This window comes from Danaus plexippus, chromosome 4, assembly GCF_018135715.1.
Source record: "Danaus plexippus chromosome 4, MEX_DaPlex, whole genome shotgun sequence".
Taxonomy (NCBI): Eukaryota; Metazoa; Arthropoda; class Insecta; order Lepidoptera; family Nymphalidae; genus Danaus; species Danaus plexippus.
In genome coordinates this window covers 6,762,860-6,787,668 of record NC_083538.1, presented here as the reverse complement: position 1 = coordinate 6,787,668, position 24,809 = coordinate 6,762,860, and the positions used below count along the sequence as shown (strand labels likewise).

Sequence of the window (24,809 nt, the reverse complement as noted above, 5' to 3'; positions counted from 1 at the left end):
TCAGGCACAAGTGTGAACTAGGGTGATTTTTATTATTAAATTATAATATTATCGTCGAGTATAGTGTATTACAACGGTTTTTCTCAGAGAGATATATAAAATTATTTTGGATGATGCTATGTCAAATTTGGTTGACAACAATATAACATTGGTGAATTAGAAATAAATGTTTTTAACCTTTTTGTATCGTAGGGATGGTAAGTATTATATATGTATAATTTTTGCCTTTTGTAAAATAGTTAATGTTACCCATTATTTAACTGTACTCCAAACTTTAAAAGTGAAAATACTATGAAGACACGAAAATTGCGATGTTTAATACAAAAAGAACGTATTAATGGTCCTAAAAGTTCCTTAAGTATATTTAGTTTTGTCGTATTGGAAATGAAGATGTTTTTGATCTTATTAAAAATATTCTATAAATTGCTTTCTCTATACACGAGAGTGAGGCTTTATAGTAAATTTATTAATATTAAATCCATGTAGCATATGGTTAGGCGTCACGGTCAGCGCGCGTCCACCGCGTCCGAGGGAGCTTCACGGTCGGCTGGACGGCGTTCCAAATTTAAATAACACTGCCTACAAGTGAAGCATCTTTCCTTTTTTTAAATTTCTATATAATAATAAACTTACGATTTTCTTATTATATTACGTAAGCCGATTTAGTGAAGATCTGATTATAATACTAATTGATTTTAATTAAAACTACATATACTAAAATATAAATATCGATGACCTCCATCGACCAATTGGTCATTATTATTTAATACCAAATAGTGTTTTTTATTTTTATTTTGAATTTTAATGTCAGCCAGTTCTAAAAAAAAAAGGTTTAATATATAACATATTGTCAAAAGTTTTTTCTAATCTAAAACGGATTGGCTAGTGTTTAGTCCATCGTATCCCGTGTCGTCTTCGGTCGTGCATTGCTCCTGTCACGCTGATCGGCTTCGGGCACACGTTATAACTGTTTTATTGTTTGTATGATGTAACATAACAACCTCACGATTTATTGATTTGACGTCTTTGTTTTGGATATTAATTATAATTATTATTATACCTTATAATTTTCAATTATACAGTATCCAATGTTTTACGGAAGTGCTTATCAAAAAGTAAACAACAAAAATAATTTGATAGATGTATATTTTCTTACTCTTCTTACTTACTATATATATTTATCTCTCATGACATTGGAATAATGACCCCAAGTTAATTTAAATCGATTGACAATCGACTGTGTTGCAATTCTAGTCCGTATCATATCAATTACTCCATTATAGGTCATAACTAATATATAAATATGATAATGTTTGCGACGTTATTTTGCTGTCAATGTCAAATATCAAGGACGAAAGGTTAATTTAATAAATAAAACATTTTTTTTATATTTATAATGATCTTTTATTTTATAAGACAAAGTATATTGTACATTTTTAACGTTTCTATTACTGTTTTCATAAAACAAACAATTCCTGCATTCAGCTAATACAATCCAATAGATTCGCGAGACTAGCAAGCATTTAATATGGTAATCCGTGATTGAAAGATTTTTGTTTATTATAGATCTTATCTCACATCGTCAATAAGAATTTCACAATTTGGAATCCAATATATTTATATCACCAACTAAGAAACTGTCATCAAAATTAATAATTCATTATATTTTATTACAATAACCGTCGCTGAAACGACTGACTTGATTGCATAAGTGTTATAGCAATTAAATTAAAATAGTGTCCATTATTAACGTTATGTAACATTTTAAAGTCCCCCATGCATAATAATTATTGACAAATATTTTAGGCCAGGACCTAAGAGACATGAAATGTAAATCCGGTACATACGAACAAATTAATATTTTTTAGTAGTTGACTTCAACATAAGTTAATAGTCACGTTGTTGCAGACTAGGGTTTGTCTACGAGATATAATAAACTTCGAAAACAAACGTATAATAATAATTGATGTTGCCAAAAATAACGTAAAACCTTTGAGCCTCAATGTATAATTTACGTATATTTTTCTCAGCGACGCGTTTCTCTTTTCTGTAATGTTTAATCTATTTGCATGAAGAGATATAATTTTATATCCAGGAGATTTATATTTTACTAAAAGGCTATGTATTATTAAAGTTTATAGTATTTCTCATTACCTAAGACCTGGGTTCAAAACGTTTGCACCTAAGTAACATTAATATATGTATTAAATTAGTATTATAAGTATCACATACATACTAACACAAATCCATCACAATTATTTAGAATATCAGTTTTTTCTCCATTTCGTTCAGATGATTATATTATACTACTAATTTTATATAATATCTCTATATAAATTACAATAATATTTCAATAGATTTGTCAATAAAATCTGTTACGTGATAACAATATTATATGAAATCAATAAAACATTTTTTTATAGAATAAAAGTTATAATACAACATATAATCTATGCATCATATTTCGCATTTAACATTTGACTACTATTATATAACCTGCATTAAAATATTTGTTTTTGTTTTTTATTTTTCTTCCGCTATATTTAATTTGACTAGAAATAATCAGTACCTATATATCATAAAAATTTAAACTTAACTCTATGCTTATTAAATTCAATATCGTAACTGACAAGTAACAGCGTTATTTAAATTAATGACACTTACATAATAGCTGTCAAAATACGTGAAACGCGGGTTTTTATGATCTGACATACTGTTCGTGATGTCAAATGGCTATATTTCTCATAATTTGTTATTTCCGTGGCCCGCACGTTTTTTTTTAAATCAATTAATAACTTTGAAACTAATACTGCTTTATATGTTGATCATAGTTAATGTTTATGTTTAAAAATAAAAATCATTTATCTGTATGATGATAACGGTACACATGAAATATGTTTGGTGTATTTTTAAGTAGAACATTTTTTTTACAATCTGGAATGATTTAATGATATCGTTTACGTGATTGTATTCTTATGTTAATCGATTTCATGTATAAATCTATTTCAAAATTGTTCTGATAATCTGTGGCCTGTTTAAAGAAATGAACAATTTCTTGAATGGCTACCGTATAATATCGTAGGTACTAGATCAATTAAATACAACACATATGTATATCATTTTATAATTTAGGAACATTAACAATCATAGTTAATAGTTCATTTTTAGTAGGCTTTTTAATACGTAGGCTGATTACTACATACACATACTCGTATATATGTATTGCGAAAAGTGTTCAAAGCACCTATAGGAGACGATGTAGAAATTACAACTATGACAGATATTTATGAAACGCATTGTAAAGCTACTTTTGCACATAGACAATTTCTTAGAGCAATCAAGTTATAGAAGCCGGTGTGCGTTTATTTATTTTGAATTTTACGAGATTCTAAATTGACTGAATTTTATTCTATACATTCATATGTGATTCAGACATTAGCTGGCCGTAGTACCGTTATGCAGATCGATCCGCGCAATATTCGAAGTAAATCGATGACTTCAGGCGTCTTCATTGAAGTTACGTTCTCATCGTTCACCTGAAAACATAAAATAGTATTTTATATATACCCAAAAACAAATATCCGTATCGTATAGATAGATTCATAGATAATAAAATAATTTAGTCCCTGATAAATAATTATCAATATTTGGTGATATGCAATGAAAAACAAGAAATAAAGTAGACTTTAGTTTGTTTTATTAAGATGCTATAGTAATTGTACTTGGGTGACATACTTAATTAAGATTAAGGATTTATGGTTTATGGCTTCAATCTATTTCGTCTATTGGCTTTTTTTTAGATTAAATTGATAATTTTTAGCAGGAGAAATGATTACGATTACTTATAATGTCCATACATTTGACAATATTTCTGAAAAAGATGGTTTTATAGGGACTATATGATGGAGGGTCGAACAGGTAAATGTTCGCTATTATTTTTGAGCGAAGAAAGAAAATAACGATGAAAAAGTACGGAGATAAATAAATGGAAGCATTACAAAAATATTTTCTGATCTGTATGGTAATTGAAAGATCTTTTTCTCACTATAGCAGAAACATTTACTATGGTACTATCTCGTATAACACTAGAATATGATTAATATCCAAATCAGTAAAGGACAAAGATATACCTGTAATATAACATCTCCGCGCCGCAGCCTCCCGTCTCTGGCGGCGACGCTGTCGTTGTAAACAGCGGAGATGTAACTCTGGCCCGATTCCGGATGGCTCTGGACGCTGAACCCCAGGCGACTATTCCAGCCGCGGTTCAGTTCCACTGTCACTATCTGGAGTATCGGATTATTATGGTCAGCAATGTGATAATTATATAAATTCTTTCTTGCTTTTATTTTGTATTGTTCCCTAATGATTTAAAGAAAAACCAAGCTTTCGCAGAAACATTAAAGTAAATTGTGAATTTTCAAATTAAAATTCAGTTTTGGTAAAAACAAATACAAGTAGACAACAATTAAATTGTCCCAATTCATAAAAATTACATCTTTCATAGATATTTATTTCTATTAATTTCAAAGCTTATTTCAGTTCAAAACCCGAATCAACATATCTTTTGCAAAGTTGTTACTTATTTATCTTTTTAATATTCTCTAAGAACAGCTTTTCCAATAAAGGAAAAGTATTCTCCATTTTCCTGTTACCAGACATAGAAACTTTCAAAGCCAAAAAAATATTTTTCTGTTACTACAGAATTGAGATGTTGCTATAAGTAACTTTTTAAAAGTTTATTATTATTAGTGATTTTTTTTACCGTAGGTTCTGTGCTTGTGGCTTCCACCGGTTGATCAGGTTTGACATTTTCTTTCTGGACGGTTTCAATTTCTTTAGCTTCCATAGGCTTAGGGGGAATTTCCGATGTAGGTGGCTTTGCCTTCCTGTCATTGTCAGGTGACAAGGCAACTCCCTTCCACTTTTTTAAGCCGTTACCTAAAATTTAATTAAGAATTGCATATAGCCAAAAATAGCGGGATGTTTTTGGGTCAACTATGTACGTGCAACTCTCACCGTCATCTTTATTTCCATCGGAGGTACTTTCAGTAGTTGTGGTATGGAGTACAGCGCTCTGATAAGCAGGACTTGAATGCTTAAATCTTTCATCACTAGACAGTTCAGCTGGCATAGACACAGGCTCATCTGAATCAACCGGAAATGCCGGTTCAATGAACCGCTGTAGTGTTATATTCTCCTGGTACAAATTCGGTGCGTCCAATTGGTCGTTATCTAAATTATTTAGCTCGTAGCCATGAGGGGGTACTGTGGAATCACTGAGGTGGTTAGGATTTTAATTTCATGCAGTGTTTTCAGTTATCTAGAAATGAATATCATCAAGGATGCCATGGTGGTAAAAACATTTGGTTATTGGCATTACCTTGATTTGTTACACTACGCTTTCTCTATTAAAATGTTGCTTTTTCTTATACTAGTGCCTTAAATATTCTTTATAGTCATATTGTGAAATTATTAAAACAGACTTATACTAAAACTGGAATTGGATAAGCTGTTAAAACGATTAAATTGTATTAATAATTAAGGTGCTTCAAATACTTAGGGCCGCTAGCTACACTTGGATAAAAAATGCGACTTTTATCAATGTATAGGATTCATAAAGTCGTGATTTTTACAACTTGGTTTGTTCATGTATTAATTCTTTTACATTTTGTTATTAAAAATATTTTATACTATTACCAACACATTATATAGCTACTACTTTGAAATTTTTAGCTGAACAAGGAGGCAATATTACACTTACTTTAGGTTCAAAGAATACTATAGTAAAAGATTATAAAATAATATTGATATAATAATAAATAAATGCGGAACTATTTTGTGCCGATACAGCGAATTATGGCTTTCATCATTGAATGTAAAGTTTTATTACATAAAATGCTTTCAAGAGCTATGAATATTCTTTTTCAACATGTATGTATTTATAACTAAAATTAACATTTTCTACTATAAAAAAACTTATTTATTTTACCAATCCCGATTCTATATTTTATATGAATAACTTTAACACTTATAAAATTTTCTACAAGTTGTACGTGTCGAAACATGAAATAAAAAGAAAAATATTAAGATATACAAATTTTTAAATGTAATGTTTAACTGTAATATATTCGTTAACAGGAAATGTTACTTTAATTTTTTATTTTTTCGTTCGTGACTACGACTAGTGCGTGTCATGGTACACGCAATGCAATGTCAAAAATAACACATACTCTCTCTATAGTTTAACTTTTCCTTTTACATATGTTTGAATATTAGAATATAAACGATATTAATTGTGGTTTTCTCAAAAATCTTTACTAGGTGATAAAATTAGTTATGGTTTTAACGATACACAACATTATGAATAGAGTGGTAAAATAAACAGGAGGACGAGGTTATATGTGATCATGGAGTGTCAGCATAACAACATAAGTGATATAAAGTTTGCATATGTGTCTAGTTCTATGTTGGTTATATAAGTGAGTGTGATCATATTATGGTGCGGTTTGGGTCTGTCCGAAGCATGTTATTACAAAATCCTGCATGTCAAGATGCCGTTTTGGATTTTAAAAACGCGCTGACTGACGACTAAGTATAAAAAGATTATTTGTCACAATCAAACACATTTTGACATATATATATTGCAGAAGTTTTGAAGAGGTTTTGCGTGATAAGCCTTCAGTCAGCGTTTATGCTACGTATAGAAGACAGGCGTTTACGTGAGCTCATTAACGTCTCACCTGTCAGGCTTAGCTTTTGTTTTCTACAAGTCGGCGGAGCTGTGGGACTGGCGAGTGCTATACGCCGCCTCGGTTCTTCATAGCGTGTTTTATTATCTACTGGCATCTCCGTTGTTGTGGATGCAGATCGTTCTAAGACCAACCCTCTCTCTACAGCTGTACGTTCGGTGTCTGAACGTTTGCAGCTCTCTCGTTTTGTGTGTGTCTCTAGCGTAGCAAAATTTGATACATCTGTGCGGAAAACCTACTTGCTTAGATATTGTGAACTACATGTGCTGTGTTAGCCTCGTCTGGTGTTAAGTTTAATAAAACGGAGTAAACACCTTTGCAAGAATATAAAAATATAATATTCAGGAATTATTGCTAAATTAATTCACATTTATAACAAAAAGTTATTTTCATAAATCAGATTTGTCGTGGATGTTTGCGTTGCGGAGCGTTCCACCAAAATATTCATTAATTTAAATCTCTTCCCCACAATGCTTGCATAGCTGCAGTGTTTACGATATTAGTTAGAATTTATGGAACAATAGAACGCTACCACTTTCAAATAATATATTGCGTTGTGTCCGACAGTTATAGCTATATATATTCTTAAATATAATGTTATGTTGTCTTGTAAACAGTACGCAAAATAAAAGTTTTTATAAGGCTGTAAATAGTAACATTTACTCCTTACTCCTATCATGTTATGCAGTGTACGTATTAAGTTCGATGGATGTTAGGCCAATATTGGGATTGCTCGTTGAAATCGTATATCTGTATTGTACATTAATAGACTGGTTGAGCTATTGGTTTGTTAGTGTAACCGTGTTATATGAGCCATTCACCTAACAGCTCTGATCTAAACAAAGATTATTTGAACCAAATCACGATTCAGATTTAATGGGTGGGATAGAGTGAATAGTATTATAAGATTTGAGTTTACACGTTTCGTATTCATAACATGTGTGTATTCAGATAAATCATTTTAATTACTTAGTAGATTATAGTAGGATGATGGGATTGAAAACAATATTGAAAGTTTAAGTTACGAATATTTTAAATAAAGGGAAATGTGAAAAGAAGATCAAAAATCATCTCATGTATATCTGTATACAAATTTTATTTCATTTGGACTGTAAAATTTTGTAGTTTTTATTTTTATCTTGCATATACATATGTGTTAACAAATTTATATAAAAAATGAATGAAACAATCTTCGAAAATAGTAAATATTTCATGGAAAAATTGAGCTTATTTTTTTGCGAATTTTTCCAATTGATTAATTTTATACGAAATAGTCACTAGAATATTTCTCCAATTAAATAGTCTTTGTTTAAAAATGTAAAGAATTCAAAATAAAATTTCTAATTAAATTCAAGTGGTATTATTGCTGGGACTATTTTTAAATGGAATATAAAGTAAAATATTGGGAAATAGTAGACTATAGTCATTGGTAGATATTGATATTTGTCAAAATTTTTTACCGAAAACCTTACGATACCTTGTTTTATTAAATGTATTCAGTATAATGAATAAAGAGTTAGACACATTTGCCAATATATATACAATATACAGATATATAAAGTGAACTTAACCTCAATCGAGGTTACAAATCTAAAATGATAATTGTAGTTTTTAGGAGAAAATTCCATTATTTTAATCCATCGAAATATCAGGCGGTATATCCCTAAAATATTTTTATTTAACTTTTAATTTTAAAATATAAATGTTATATTATTTATCAATTATGAATCATGAGGCAACAGAAATAACTTTTACTTTATTTCAAGGCTTTCTAACTCAAAATTTGGACTGAAAAGAAAACGATTATTAATGACAATTCATTAGGTATTTGTTACGTACTGGGCTGTTCGTAGTGGTTGTCTTTGGTGAGCCTTCGATGTTTGCGAGGTGAGAGACAAGGGGATCGCGAACCATCACCCGCATCTGGAGTCAGTCTTCGAGCTGCCAGGTCGCATAGCATCGATACTGCTTCAGCCCTAAAGACATAATAACACTAGAATCCAAAAAAAAAATATTTGACAAAGCCTCTTATAATTCAATAGACATCATTTGAATCGATGTTACTTTACACCAATGAAATAAGTTGTCATTATTCTATGATGGTTACAAACATAATTTGTGGGTTACCTAGTTTTATTCAACAAAATTACTATGAAGAAGAATTATTATAAATGTATGTATCTATTACTACTTTGATCCGAGGAATGCCGACGCTAGAATAAATGCCCTTTATAATTAAATTAACAATCATAATTATATAACTAATTTAATTAACTGACCTCAATGGAGGTTTTGGTCTGTTCAGCGGTGCGTCGGAGTCTGTAAGTATGTCCTTGGGGGAAACGGGTGAGAGAGGGGTCGCAGCGTGGTCGCGGTACAGTCGCAGGCGCACCTCTGACCCGCACGCACGCAAGAAAGATACAGCCTCCGAGTGAGACATGTTTGACATCGGTGTGTTGTTGACCTAAAAATTATATCAGAATTTACTTTATTTTAAACGATAGATACTACATGTGAGTTACTATAGCGTTATAATTTAATCATTATTATTATATATAAATTACAATACAACCGAAAGTAGTAACGAAATAAAATATAAATACGCTATATTCCATGTAATAGAATGGATTTCTTCTTTTCAATTTATTTGGAACCCCATATTTTTGTCCGTCCGATGCAGGTTAGCTCGTCATGTTTTTATCTACTTTGAAAGCTTTACGTCATTCTGAACTCGAAATACAGTATCCAAATTCTGAGCTACATTCACTAAAACAATAAAGAATGAACCCGACCTAAATTCTTTTTCCATTTGATTGAAATTTCGAACAAAGACTACCGTTGCGTGTTTTATTGTATCCTTTTTTAAAAGATAGATGGATAGATTAAATTAGTTTTCTAAATCTAAGGGACTACCTTTGGATTTGATCCGATATTGAAGTGAAGTTAATACATATGCTATCAGCGAGTCACATCTATTAGATTTCAGTCTTTTGAATAAAATGCTTAACGTCATGTTAAGTTTTATTCTTAATCATTATTGTCGATAATTGCTTATAAATTGTCGGAAAAAATTCTTAATTCACTCTCCAAAAATCACGATTTTCTAATCAATGATATTTAATGTCACTTTTCTATGCTGTACGTTAACGTGGCTGTGTGGAAAGCCGTGAATATAGAAGTATGTAAAAGTCAACAGTAAAGTATCCCCAGCTGAGATAAGTTACAAATTCAATATAAAAGTTGACTAATAGCATTTAAAAGTGACTCCTATAGGTTACAATTTGTATGAAGCTAGTAGAATACAAGCTTTAAATGTATTCGTATTCTTACAGCGACAATTCTATCCCCTGGCTGTATTCTTCCGTCACTCAAAGCTGGCTCTCGAACTAACGCTCTCACGTAATGCCCCAGCGCGCTGTGATCTTCTTTTCGTAGAGTAAATCCCAAAGATCCATTCACTTTTGTCATCACTATATCAAATTCCTGAAAAATAAATTATAATGACATGTGGAAAAATCATTTCTTTATTATAATTTTATATAATGCGAAGGTAATAAAAAAGTAAGTAATTTATTTCTAAAAAATAATTGACTTCAATGTTATGGTATGTCAAAAAAATAAACAACGTTTTGCTAATTGCTGCCACGCATATTAGTTTCATATGTCGCACTAACGTATCAAAATTTTAAAATATTTATTTATTCGGCAGATGGTACCCAAAGATAAAAGTTAGAAAAATTAATAAAACACGTACGTATAATGAAAACCGAGAATATTAACACAACGATGCTCTGAAGTCTTTAAATTCTAACTGTAATAGTCTAACATTTACTTCACAGCATCTTTAAATCACCCTTTTAGTTTAAACGCGGCTATGAGCTAAGTAAGATTAATTAGATAAAAATATTTTTACTCAACTTGGGTTCCAAGTCATTTACATTTACCACTTTCATACATTAATTTGTTCAATTTATTTATAACACTCGAAAATTTATCATCATTTATTTTCTTTCCTTTAAAAAAATATCATAATTTATAACTGCGGTGAACAAAAACATTTGGGATCAAAACAACCGTGATGTAATACAATTGTGCTCTCAAATGCGAGCAATATTTTTCTAAATGTAATAACTCACCACAGATCCATCATCCTATGAAGCGTGAACAAATAGCTTTATTAATGAAAACAGGCCAGTGTCACGACGAATATAACTACATTTTTACAATAATAACAATTTCTAAATTCCTAAAAAATTGGTTAGGGAATAAATGAAAACGCAATGAAAAAAAATGCTGTTCAAATTGGAATATCTAGTCAGTTATATTACGAAAGAGATAAAATTCAATTCCACGTACAACTGTATATGCGTATCTCTTTTGTATTCAAAAATTTCTTTAGATTCGTTGATATTATAAGATCGCGTGCAAAAATTGTATTGGCGAAAATTATGTCTTTATTTTAAATGTTTTTTTATAAAATCTGTAAAAGATTAATTTCTATTAGGATGTTAATCTGAATTAAAAATTTATTATTGCTATCAAATAATTCCCTTAACTAGATATTCTGTTCAAAGCTGACAACTGCCAACACTATACAGTTGATATGATTTATGCGGCTCTTAATCAAACAGCACGTTTCTCAATTACGTAGGTGAAACAAGCCCAGTAGCTACGGTTGCAATAAATAAATGATATCTACAATCCCGACTAAATGACTAGGAAAATCTATAATGCAGTGAAATTACCCAAGTTTTATGTTCTGAATGCTTTATAAGAATACAACTGAATGTTTATCGCACTACAATATTCGAAAAAAAAACATGTTCCTTTGATTCACAAATGTGTATTTACACTTTTAATTTGAGAGATTTTAGTGAATTATATTTAAATGTTATAAATATAATAACAGTTATCAATCCTTTCAGTGCGGTATTCCGAGTTGTCTATTATAAAAATATAAAAATTTTGTTTCGCCATACCAGATAGAGTAAATAAGAGATTAAGTATGGCACACACCAAGTGATGACCCTTACTAGCTTAAGTGGCACCTTCATGTAAGAGACTTAGGGGTTTGTTGAAACTGTAAGCTGTAGTTATCCTAACTACGAGTAGTTCTAGCTAGAGGGATAATAAGTAGCCTTATATCGTGAAGTTTCACAAATATTATGACGTTATCAAATACATTTAGCTAATGGCTGTTACACTCTAGATTTATTTACCCCATATTGTATATCATAAACTGGTAGATGTTGGTCCAAATCCGGCAGATGTAGATCCTGGACTCTTCTTTCAGTATCAGGACTGGCGTCACGGCGACCTCGACCTTCGGATGACGATGTTGTAGCACTGCTCGTTGTTTGTGATAATCTTTTAACATAAAGTTGTAAGGTTTCAGTATCCCATAGACATTTATATTAAAAAAGATGTGTACACATTATACATGCAGTATAAAATTATTTTATTGTTGTTTTATATTCGTTGATTTTTAATTTCCGTGCTTCTATAATGGAATAATAAATATACAGTTTTGGAATGAAAAGATATGAAATATATTATTGTTCTTCGTACGTGCTTATTTTATTTTGCAGTTTCCTAGCTGTGCTCCGCTTCACTGCACTAGTAACTAAGTTACTGATTTCCGTTCGCTTCTTGTTATATTGAATTTAAACTTTCCTACTTCCAATAGTTCAACGACAATACTATGTTCTATTGTTAGAATACAAAGGTTTGAAGAATTTATACACCTACTAGCAGCCTTATTATTCCGGTAGGAATTTTTCAATTTAAAAAATATTTTCAAAATAATTTGTAAAATGTTATCAAGGAGTAAATTTATTATATTTTTTATTAATTATTTATGTGATCTAATAAAGGTAACTGAAGACTATTTTGAACAGAGTTGTTCTTTTTTGTCTTTAACTGTAGAGATATTTTATTAAAATTAATTTGTAAAGACAATATTTATGATAGTGTTCGTCTATACATATACATATTAATGAAAATATAACATTAAACTTTTATTACCACGAGTGTCATATATTATATGTGTGTAAACTATCTTGTGTTACATAGTGTGTACAAAGAAGGGAGATTTCACGTGACAATGTAAATCTATAGAGATCCGCAAACAATGATATAGTCCGAGCGGCAACTGTGTACAAAGAGAATTTGACGACTATACATACATATATGGTAGTTATCAAAGAAGGTTGTTAGACATTGTTAACGGACTGTTTTGTTGTTAAAAGACTTGCTTGTTGTATACTTATAATACGAAACGGTTTTCTGTAAGGATTTGATTCTTCAATTCATATTATAACTTACCGACACAGGGAACTGGAGATTTTTTAAGCATGTATTGTATTTTTTTCGTTTTCAAATATTATTTCTAGTTTATTTAAAGTTATATGTAGTAATTTAAGACTGAGAACTAGGTCGTAACTAGTCGTAACGTTTAGGGCAGCTGTATTGTTCACCTGGCGTGTAAGGGATGGCAGTTGAGTGGGTCCAGTGGCAGGTGTGGGGGATGAGGAGTCCTTACGGGCGGTGTGGGAGGGTCGGGGGGTGTTATGCTCTCGAGCATATCGGCTGGAGGCCGGCAGACGCGAAGTTCCACTCGGGCTGATGCTGTACGCAGCACTTCTAGTGCCTCCTAAAACAAACGATTATATAGTATTCGTTTTCTTTTCTTTGAAATATTTATTATAGTGGATTTCTATAATACTATATTAAACAATAATATTTTATAATAATTTGTTTTTTGAATAAATAAAATCACACTCAATTACAGGGGTAGTACGTTTATAGTACACGGATTATTACTATTTAATGTGATGGCAATATTACTAACCTATTTTGAGAGGGCGTTATAATTAGGTATAAAGTTTTCAATAAGGTTCAGCACGATATGCAACTTACACGTCTAGTTATATGAAACTCATTAAAACGCCGCGCCGAAAAGCCCTATTAAAAGGAACTTATAAAGTTACTTTTGACACTATTTAGATACGTCCCATCTAAAATACATGCCTTTTAAGACATATTTCAATAAGTCCTATTTAAAAGCATATATTATCAAGGTTTTCCCCATTAAAATGAAATAAGTAAATACATACCTTTTTTCTATTTTTTTTTTTTGGAAAAATAGACGATATTAAAAAACAAAAGATTATTAATTAATAATATTCAACTAATTAGTTGAAGGCAAATAAATAAGCCAACCATCCCAAGATTTTTAGACCAAAGAAATTTTTTCTATACATATGACCATATCAAATAGTTGAACTGTTAGTGCACAAGCAATAAACCATTTTGCACCTGTTAGTGTAAACGCAAATATCGATCTATCATACGTCAGTCGGCTATTCTAGAGGGAACTAATGCCACAAGTAAAGACTAGAATTACGTCTTTATAGTCTTTTGAGAGAATCTTGTATAACTGTTCGCTCTATAAATAGTATCGTGACGAAAGCGTAATTTCTATCATTGCAAACTTTATTGCCAAGTTAGGTGGAGCCAAAAATATTTGTATTGTTTGGCAACATATCTTTTAAATGGTATTGAAACAATAATGAGATAGTTATTGTAAAAGAAAATTTTATGTTAAATACACAAATTAAATTATTAATGTTGGAAACTCAAAATAAACAAATAATTATCAATAAAAATCTGTAAGTTTCGAGCAAATTCATTCCGTTTTTATTATAAATTTGAAAACAAACATTTGATCTCTACATGGAATCGGTATTTGTAAAATAGTTCAGAGTTCTGTCCATTCATTTCCAGTTGTAGGAATGTAAACCATCCTCGAATAAAGTCTGTGCTCTAATTAAATACGGCAAAGTAATTGAGGCGAGCGTTTCTCTAATTCTAACATTTAGCTTTAGTTACGTAGCGTACTAATTCAAGAGGACAAAGGGCTCATCTATTTTTCAAGTGACAACAACAACGTTAGGTCTTTATTCGGTCGCTTTGTGTATCTTTATCAAAGTAACAGCGAGACCATTATTGACTGATGATAAAAATATTTGGGTCCGTTGAAAATCCAGAGGAATATTGAATTATTTATAAAAGGCATCCCCACATTTGCGTTAGCAATATATAACCTATAAACACTGGACGATATATAACATTAAATAAATTTCGTATGTTGTCTGTGTTCAATTTAATATGATTAATCCCAATCGCTCCTTAGCGTCAATGGAGAGCAGCCAATTTATTCCATAATCAAATTGTATCTCATATAAAGTTGATTTTAATATAAATGCACATTTATGTACGCCGTACAACGTGGCAGGGGAATATCGAACATAATTGAATTCTGTTAAGCCTGTAATATTTTATAACGCATAGTTCCCTTGTTTATTGAATGGTATTGTGTTTTATGTAAAACCAATAAACTTTTGTTGCGTTGTGTTTTATGAAAATAAAGTTTACTGTCGCAATCGGTTTATTTAACGGGAGCACACAATATTAATATTATATATTTGTGGGTTGTAGTTCGACTGGTAATTTAATTTAACATACTTATGAAAGACAGTTTTTTATAAAGAGTCAGGGCTCCGTCAAAGAGGTCGTCCCTGAAATTACATTTGGCATAATAGAAATGGCGTCTTCCAAATGAATCAGAAACTTTCTTTGTTCAAGTCATTAGCGACATGTTCGTGTCTAAAGTTTCATAAACAACTGGCGACGAATACTAACGTGCTATCTGAAATAAAATAAGCTTATAGCAGCCAACGTTACTATTTGAAATTTTAATGAGTATTATTACTCTATTTTCTACACTTTTCTTTGAATATACAAATTTTATGTGGTTCATGTTACAATGTCTAAAAAATTTTGAAAAAGTGTTTGTATAATTTGTAATAAAAGTTCTTTCATATAAGACTGTACCGCTCTAATAAATCGTCACCATCGTCAATACTGCTCCAGTAACATCATAAAAATCCTTGTCTAATTTGACCTTTGACTGTGACATATTGCTTCTTTCATCACGAATTGTAACAATCTTCACCGAAGGAATATAACACGTCGGCCAACAATTCTCAGTATATAACGGTTTGTACACACTCGCAGACGGCCGATGAAGTTTTTATGTTTATAACACGGTTCATAGACCGAAGGCTACAATAGCATTTTCGATTCCTTGCGTGATTACTCTACTGTGGCGTTATATTTTTATAATTACTGTTCGGAGTTTTTTGTTATTTCAAATGGCACTGGCATTTTCGCAACCCATTTAGTGAAGTGTTTTTGACGAGCAATATTTTTGTGTCGAACGAGCATCAATCTGCATACCCTCGTTTCAGTTATTGTAATTTAATTGTTAAAGCTTCAAAAACTTTTATTTCTTTATAAGCAGCCAGGAAACTTTATTTATTCTTTGAATAAATTCGTCGATTTATTATGAAAATATCGTTGAACCGAAACCCAAAGATGGCCGGGAAATTCGTTTTAAATTAATATCACGCGCGAGCTATATATATTGTATAGCATAAATAATGTTCATTTAAAATTTTGAACTTAATTAACTAAGTGATAACATAAGATAAGAAGTACGGATACAATTTTATAGTCATTATAAGTTCTCCTCTAATATTAGATCAACATAATACTTACGTAAGTGCTAAGTCCGGCAAGTGGTACACCATTTGCAGAGAGTAGTAGGTCTTTGGGAGCCAATCGGCCAGTCCTCCAGGCTGGTTGAGGGGGGTACAGTCTGCGTATTCTGACTAGACCTCCGCCACCGCACACTGACATACCCAACCCGCGCCCATCCTTCTCTACGACAACGGTGAAGGTGTTTTCTAAGAAAAAAAATATGTTTAGGAATATACATATACAATTTGTGTTTTGCGTATTATCAAAAAAAAAAAAAAAAAAATACACTTATAAAAATATAATCAAGCCAAAGACGAAGATTGAACCCAAGTCCGATTACATTCCCTTTTCAGCTATCAACCTCTTTGTTTGCTTCATCTGGCTGTCGTGTCATAGTAAAATATGTTTGGCTATACATAAAGTTAGAATTCAATATAGGATATCAAAGATTCGACAAATTCATAATCCTTTAGTTTTATTAAATCAGCACTATATAAAAAATCGTTAGTGTTATTACGTCTTCGTTAGATAAGTAGAGATATAAAGAAAACTTAGGAATATTATTATCTGTAATGTGAATACACAAGTTTTTCTAAACGTTTCAGTCAATTAAATCTAAATATTTGGATCACGTTCTTGGCTGTAGGAGCTATGAACCTCTTACTCGCCTACATATGTACATATTAGACATATGTATACAAATATAATTTAATATACAATAAAGTTTATAACTTTGTGCTATTTCTAAGCCGCATTTTTTAAAATGCGTTTTATACCCATATAAAAGAAATATTTTGATTCAGTTTTAGTATGTTATATGAAAAAAAAAACCGTAAACTATTTTTATACCTAAACATTTTATGTACTTTTCAATTATTTATTATGTCATCATTTTAAGAGAAAATATTCCGATAAAAAGAAACATATATGTACATTTATTTTAATTATTTTTTTGTTTTTCATATCTATAACTTATAACTAAATAACTAAACCAAAGCTTATTAAAGTAACTTTTTTCATAATGACAAGATAATGTGGCATTTTCGATTGCCTCTCCGAACTCGATCATTGTAGTTATCTCTGTTCAAAGTTAACAAAATGGTCCAAATTATAAATAAAGCTACTAATTTGTGAAAAATCTTATGACCAAGTAGACTAGTATTCCTTTAAAAATATTGAATTTAAAAAAAAAAACAACTAGAAAGTGAGGGCCTGGCAATATTTACATATCCCATAATCCTCGATAATGTTAGCTTGGGACAAGGACGTTTCAAGTCCGTGCAAACTTTAGGGAACATAATGCCAAGTGAAAACTTTCGTTTTAAGCTTCTAGGAAAACATATTTTTAGAGAATATTGAAAAACTTTAGTCTCGTGCAAATAAAAGAATTCATCTTTAATAACATTCTTTTAAATATTTTGAGATAAATAAGCGTTCAAAAAATTTAAAGAGGAAAGTTGAAACTCGTGATACATTTAGATGGTTTGACGTTGTCACGAATAAAAAACATATCGCGGAATCCACACAGTAATTGGAACGCTAATCACATTAAATTTCATTTGCTATGCTATGCTATTAAAAATTATTAATATAATAAATCAACTTTGTGAGGATATTCTTTCAATGAAAGGATTTGTGAGGTCAATTCTTTCGTGTGACTGTATCTCTGTTTTTATATTAGAGAACACTCGAGGTCGGTAGGTCAGCCAGATTTCTATCTGTTTAAGAAAAAATTACAATGTCATTTCAAATAGCGAACCCTTAGAGAGACGTGTTGTCGGCATAGAACGAGGCGATAGAAAACTTTTCACTGTTCTCCAAGACTACTTCTGATAGTGTTGGGTGAGCAGCAGAGCCCTACACTTGCGATTACATCTCTCCTCACCATTATTTTTATTTATGAATACTACGTATTTTGCAGAAGTTTCACTCCATATATATACATAATTTTATAAATATTCAATTTAAAATCGAATAATATATGCAAATTCCATCACATAGAAATGTGTACTACTATCTATTTCCTAAGACATTTCAATCTAGAAGGCTATCGGCGCTTAAATATTTTACAGACTTTCATAGCCTTTAGCTATAAATTTCGTTTTACGATAGTATAAATATTTCCGAGCCATTTCACTTTTGTTTCTAAGGCTTTCATTTTAGTGCTCTATGAAAACGGAAATAAGATGGTACAATAAATATAATAATGAACAAAGTTAAAATAAATTTGAGACAATTTATGAATGTAACTATCTTCATCATTTTAATAAAGGGAATACAAAGTTTAAAGTTGAAGTCTGAGATTGAACAAGTGTTAAATAGGATCTGAAGTTTTACTTGAAACGAGGAAACAGGGTTTTGTTTTCCGTTGAGTAGAAAAGTTCGCTAGACTAGAAGTCGTTTGTCTAACAAGCCTTTGCATTTTGTCTTACACTAAAGAATACGAAGTGCTTTACCGTCGAGAATTTTTTCATCCCTAGACTGATTTACAGAACGAAAAGTCTGCCTTTTTAAAGTTATATTAGGTTGTAACTCGATTTTTCTCAGAGCAGTCTCCTCACAGTTTTCAGTTACCAATTATTATTTATAGTAAAACCTTACGTTTAAATTAAATAAAGTAGTATCTACTCTTTCTGAACAACACTTAATTAAAAAAAAAGATTTTCATAGGAATATTGAAAAGCATGATGAACGTAGCGGGTCCGACGAGTTTTAGTCAAAACTGTGTCCAACCAACTTTGCTAATATTGAAACTGTAGAGCGGACACAGCTGGTGTCCTGTGTCAAATTGCGACAGAACAATAGCGAACAAACCTTTTAATCTTTTCATAAATAAAAAATGAACCCCTTTTTAAATATTGTCAGTTTCAGAGAGCTTAACAAGCATAACTTTTCAGTTTATTTAAAAGCGAGTATTAATATTGCGGGCCGTTATATCTGCAGCATAACTGAAAAGGTTAAATACAATATTTACTCTATATATTTTAAAACATTGTATATAATTTCATTAACAATTTAATTTAGTCCTTGTATAGTGTTAGCGTAACATATTACGCAGTTGAGTAATCGCTTCAACTGTAAGTTTATATTTCAGCTAAAATTTTCGTTGAAAGCTTAGTTGTTACAGCGTAAATTCGAGGCATTAGTGAATTAGTCTCTGATTGATGTCTATTTTCTATCTACTTTCTTCGTGGTTTAATATAAATAAGGGTTATGATGTAAATATCTATAGCGTTTTACACAATAGATCGTTTGAAAGAAGCAGGAAGATCATTAGTGGGGTTACAATATTTTTAATGAGTTTAAAATGGGAGAGTTGAGGATATGAAAGTTATAGCTTTCTATGTGTTGTTGTCATGGTACTATTTATTAGGGTTAAAATAATTTCATTGTTAAAAGGCTATATTATTTTAAATTTCATTTATATTTTTGTTAATTCGTCATCAAACTCGTTTGGTTAAAATTCTATTTATAAGATCTATGTTTCATTAAAGGTACGTACTTATACTGGTTTATTTAAACTTGTAGTGTTTTTGAATTGGTGGTGCTGAGGAAATTATCTTGAAATTTTTTATCGAGATTATATATAATAAATATTTTCAGACTTAGTGCACTGACATAAAATTCGTTTTTGTATAACTATAGATTAATTTTATTATGTCTTTATTTATATAGATATGCATTTAGTTTTGTTTGGATAAAGTAGGAGACGCGAAAAGCAAACACAGAGAGATCTTTTAAAGGTTAATAAATTTATTATTTCAATAAAACAAAAAGTGTCGGTGTTGTGAAAGGTACATATGATATAAAAGAGTCAACGACAGTTGATCCATAAAGCATGAAATAACAAATATGGGAGATGGCAGCAGAAAACACTATTTCCCTTGCGGCACGGATCGTGCTAAAATAATATAATATTGTAATTCTTTCACACAACATTATTATTACGTTACATATATACATATTGATGTGTTTTTTTTTGGTATGTACTTAGATATAATTAAATGGCCACTCAAATTGTTCTACGTCTGTTTAATCATTATTTTCCAACATAGTTCCAAAAATAAGGAGATCCCGATTTTCTACTGTTTTTCATGTTTGATATAAGTGCCAAATAATCGTGGTGAAGCAGTTGAATTAGACATAGGAAGGGTGTCACCTATACTCTTTCCAACATTGGCCTCATATAACAAAACGTCTAGTCTTCCTTAAGTCATCATTCATTAGTCAATTAAATTCGCAAGTGTAATAAAATATAATTACTACTTCTGAATAACATGTTTCTGCTTATGTAAATATTATATTCAATAAGCGAGATTTATCTTAACTTAACTCAAATCAGTATTGCTTAGCTTTAAAACGTTCTTGTATGGTTTTTGGCATACACACATATTTATTTTGTAGCTATACGACAATGAAATCTAGAATACTGGATATAATACACAAAGATTATTATCTATACATATACATATAATATATGTTTAACAAACTCAATATGTTCAAATGAAACTAAGTTTTCATAAAATATGCTTTTTTTATCATTTTATAACCACATAATCGCAACGTTATAGCTATCAAATAATAACCACGCGTAGTATCCAAAAAGCTTAGTTTCATATAAATGGGTACAAGCGAAAACCTTAGACATCATAATCAAGAACTTCATTTAATTCGGCGTAATGATAAATCTACGTAAGATATGTTCCATGCCTTTGAATTCGTATGTCAACATAGCGACATTACACAGACTTTATCTGAATATTGTAATATTAAAAAAATGTTACAGAACAAAGTAAAATTTTCCTCACATATGTAAATCATCGAGGTAAAAACGATTTGTATTTTTTTATACGTTTGCTTTATGCTTTTCCCGTGCCAGTAAAGCCTTTCTCATGATAAAAGAAAATAACGTGAATAATTGCCACAATTTTCTCATTTCCCGCACTTTATCTAACAATACTGTGATCAATGAGGTCCAATGGGTGAGTCTCGAATTAATTATACATACGTTTCTAAAATTATTATAGCCGTAACAGAAACATTATTACACGTTGATATTATTATTTCGGTTTTCTAATTAAAGTAAAAGCATTTATTTATATTTATGTCTATCCTACAACAAGCCGAAAAATTCCAAAAAAATAATATGAAAATAGAAAGAATAGAAATATATAGAAAAGCATTTGGATATAAAGGTCTAATTTTAAGATTTTGTTACTCAATATTTGACTGCCATTTGCTTCAGACATAAGTTACAGCATTTGTTACCTAGTTTAAATTCGCTACGGGATTTTAAGACTGCAAAAGAAAGATTTAATGGAGTATTTTTTTTAGAAAACAGATGATAGCTATTGATCAAAGTCTTCAACTCCCATCTATTGAGATGGGAATGGACGACAGTGATATTTCTTCATATCCTCCGTTCCCCGTTTATAGCGAAAATTTTCTAATGGTTTTATTTAAACTATCATTATTCATGCTTGAAATTAAAGTAATGGTTAATTCTTTAATCAATTAATGCGCTCTAAGGTAGTCTTTTTAGAATGAAGCCGTTAAACTTGTCGGTATTCGTATTAAAAAAAGTCTTTAATTTGTAATCGATACAGTTAGTAGATTATTTCGCTTAGTATTATATAGTTTTACATAAATCATTACAATAATTAAATGTTATACAATTCTTTATAAACGAACATTCAAGAACCACAAGAGATATGTTATGGTAACACGATATATTGAGATACTATAAGTGGAGTCGTTTGACGGAGCGTTAGATGAAATGAGAGAGTGCGAAATTGTTGGTGTAATATGATTGGGTTGTACAATATTTATACACAGACTATTCTACCTATATTTATTCATAGCAAGTATATTAAAAATGTTTATTAAGCAAAACATTATTCAAACCTATTAAAAACGTGATTAGTGCTAATCCAGTTAGAAATTAGTATAAAGTAAGTAAAAAAATATGAAAATTATGCGATGAAAAACCTTTTCAATTTAATGTTTAATAAAAACGTCCGCGATAATTCAAATATTTCGAATAAATTAAAAACTTTTTCAGATGAAAAAAAGAACAGGATTTAATTTGCGCCAGACTATTTAATCCTTGACGATTAAATACTTGCACTAAGTTTATATATATATATAAAATGAAAATTTCTATATTATGAACATTTAATTAAACGCTGAATTTTGTTCGCTTTGTAATTTGTGTGGAATTTATGTTAAGGAAAGTCAGGAATCAGAAAGGTCTCGGGCTTTATATTAAAAAAATGTAATGGTGCTACTTTGTTCAGAATTTTCGCTTAAATTTTCCTTAAATTACCGCTTAATCGTTGATTTTACGGTACATCATTCAAGCGTGAAAAAGGATTGGTATTAACTTTGAAATTTAAATATTATTATTGGTTTTCACTTTATATAACAAGTAAAGGATTTAATTTTAACAATTGCTATTGGATAAATTCGACCCTAAAAGGATTGATTGCGACTTTTAAATTAAATTTTATTGGCTTTAACATTACGAGAAATGATTTCATGAATTCTAAGATTAAAGACTCAAGTATTAGCATAAATAAAAGAAACAGATAATAATTGAAGTTCTATAATAAAGAAAGAAATAAACCTCACGTGTTTTACATACAAACATAAAAATAATTAATGAATACTAAGTTCGCTGTATGTAGGTCAATTGGGTTCACAAAGCACCTAAATTAAATAACAGTTCAGATAGCTGATTAGGTATTCGCGTGTGAAGTTTCGTCTACACGTCACGTCACCTCTGCGTCTACAAACCACGGCTTTATGTATGTCTGACCTATTTCAATAAAGTAAGTTATGTATGGAGAATACTAAACAGCACTGCTGTTTTTAATTTGAAAACGTCTTCTACAAGAGATTTTTAATTGGTAAAGATTTAAGTTTTATATCGTTCTTGACTCTTGCCACCCAAATGTTGCATGAGGACTTTTCTTTTTGTGAAAAGTATTCCCTACTCTTTGTTAGTATAAAATTTTAAACAGATTATTATTAATAAAAAATATATATTTCATACATTTTCAGGCACAAATTTTCGCGAACAACGTTTTTTTAAATTTTATCTCATCTAACGACTTCTAACATCTAATGGAAGTCCTATAAACAAACTGCCGCTTCTTTTAAAAATATTTGTCCTGTATAATTTAAATGGAAGTTTTTTCTGAAGAAAGCCTTTATTTAAAATCACAAACTTAACCTAAATTATAGACCAGGGGTTTCTATTATTCTTTGGGATGTGACTCAAGAAGCAGGGAATTTTCGTAATTCTTTATATATGATATGAAAACCAACTCATGGGTATTAAAATTTGATGAAGGAATGACAACAGCCGACTTTTCTTAATTTATAATATATATTTGTGATATTGAAGACATATCCTGTCCATAGTATTTCATATCTCCCTTCTATTCTATTAGGCCGGAGCCAATAGCTCTCAAAACTTTAAAGTGAGGGTGATGAAGCGGTTAAAACAATTGAAAAGCGCAACGGAATAGCCATTCGATGCCTTTTGATAGGTTTCAATTCGATACTAGCTGGGCATTGAATTACAGTTCTTATATATATAGGAATAAATACTAATATACCACAAAAAAAGTGTGAGGAAAATATAAAATATGAAGAAAACAAAATATGGATCATATATTTATTTTATATATTATTTGTTTATTGCTTAGCCAGTTTTATTTATCACTTGATATTAGTGCAAATAAACAAGAAATGCATAATACGTGGGTAAAGACTTTATTTTTGTGTTTCGTGTGTATTAAGGAGATAAAAAGTATATTATATAATATATGGCTTTTATAATATTCTGTAACTCTTTAGGTAAATATATTTTTATTTTAATATACATCCAGGGGCGTGGCTTGGCTTTCGTTTGACAATTGCATGAAAATTTGTTTAGGGCCCTTCTTACTAACTGTGGGAACACCTAAGAGCCTAACTCCACCGGTCACCTAGGTACGAGCAAAACCCTCGGGGTATCCGAACTTACAGTCAACGGAAACAACTTAACTAGCTATGAAAATTGGGTTTCAAATCAATATTTGATTTCTAGGCAATTTATTTGACGATATTCTCAAGTTAGACCTGCAACCGGGGACACCAACGCTTTAATGGGCTAACACTGTGGTAGCTACGCCCTGGTGTATAACCTATATATTTTTTGACAAATGTTCATATAATACATTAAATAGCTATTTATTACAAATAATGTTAAATAGATATAATATCAATGTTCGGTTCGTTAATAACCCGCGGGAATTAGTTTAAATAAACCTAATAACAAAATAATATGTTCCTATAAACATAAACTTTTTTATTTTTAACTGCAAATATAGATAAGATAACATATTATATAAGATAAATATGTTTTATACTTATCACAAGTCAATTACAATTTCAAGAGCTAGTCTG

The 24,809-nt window shown here is 30.4% G+C and overlaps 1 protein-coding gene across 3 annotated transcripts in view; it reads right to left on the bottom strand.

Moving 5' to 3' along the window:
* Nucleotides 1-3,106: 3,106 nt before the first annotated feature.
* Nucleotides 3,107-24,809, bottom strand: part of LOC116768414 (uncharacterized) — a 58,831-nt gene continuing 37,128 nt past the window's right edge. For 2 of the 3 annotated variants that reach the window (XM_061523950.1, XM_061523960.1), the window contains exons 4-14: nucleotides 16,374-16,561; nucleotides 13,229-13,404; nucleotides 11,972-12,119; nucleotides 10,083-10,235; nucleotides 9,032-9,216; nucleotides 8,592-8,728; nucleotides 6,744-6,974; nucleotides 5,020-5,268; nucleotides 4,766-4,941; nucleotides 4,131-4,286; nucleotides 3,107-3,536 (exon numbers count right to left, since the gene is read on the bottom strand). In XM_061523950.1, the coding sequence (XP_061379934.1) occupies nucleotides 3,429-3,536; nucleotides 4,131-4,286; nucleotides 4,766-4,941; nucleotides 5,020-5,268; nucleotides 6,744-6,974; nucleotides 8,592-8,728; nucleotides 9,032-9,216; nucleotides 10,083-10,235; nucleotides 11,972-12,119; nucleotides 13,229-13,404; nucleotides 16,374-16,561 (1,907 nt within the window). In that variant the 3' untranslated portion in view covers nucleotides 3,107-3,428. The remainder of the gene's footprint in view (nucleotides 3,537-4,130; nucleotides 4,287-4,765; nucleotides 4,942-5,019; nucleotides 5,269-6,743; nucleotides 6,975-8,591; nucleotides 8,729-9,031; nucleotides 9,217-10,082; nucleotides 10,236-11,971; nucleotides 12,120-13,228; nucleotides 13,405-16,373; nucleotides 16,562-24,809) is intronic. The other variant, XM_032659125.2, reaches the window with a different exon arrangement.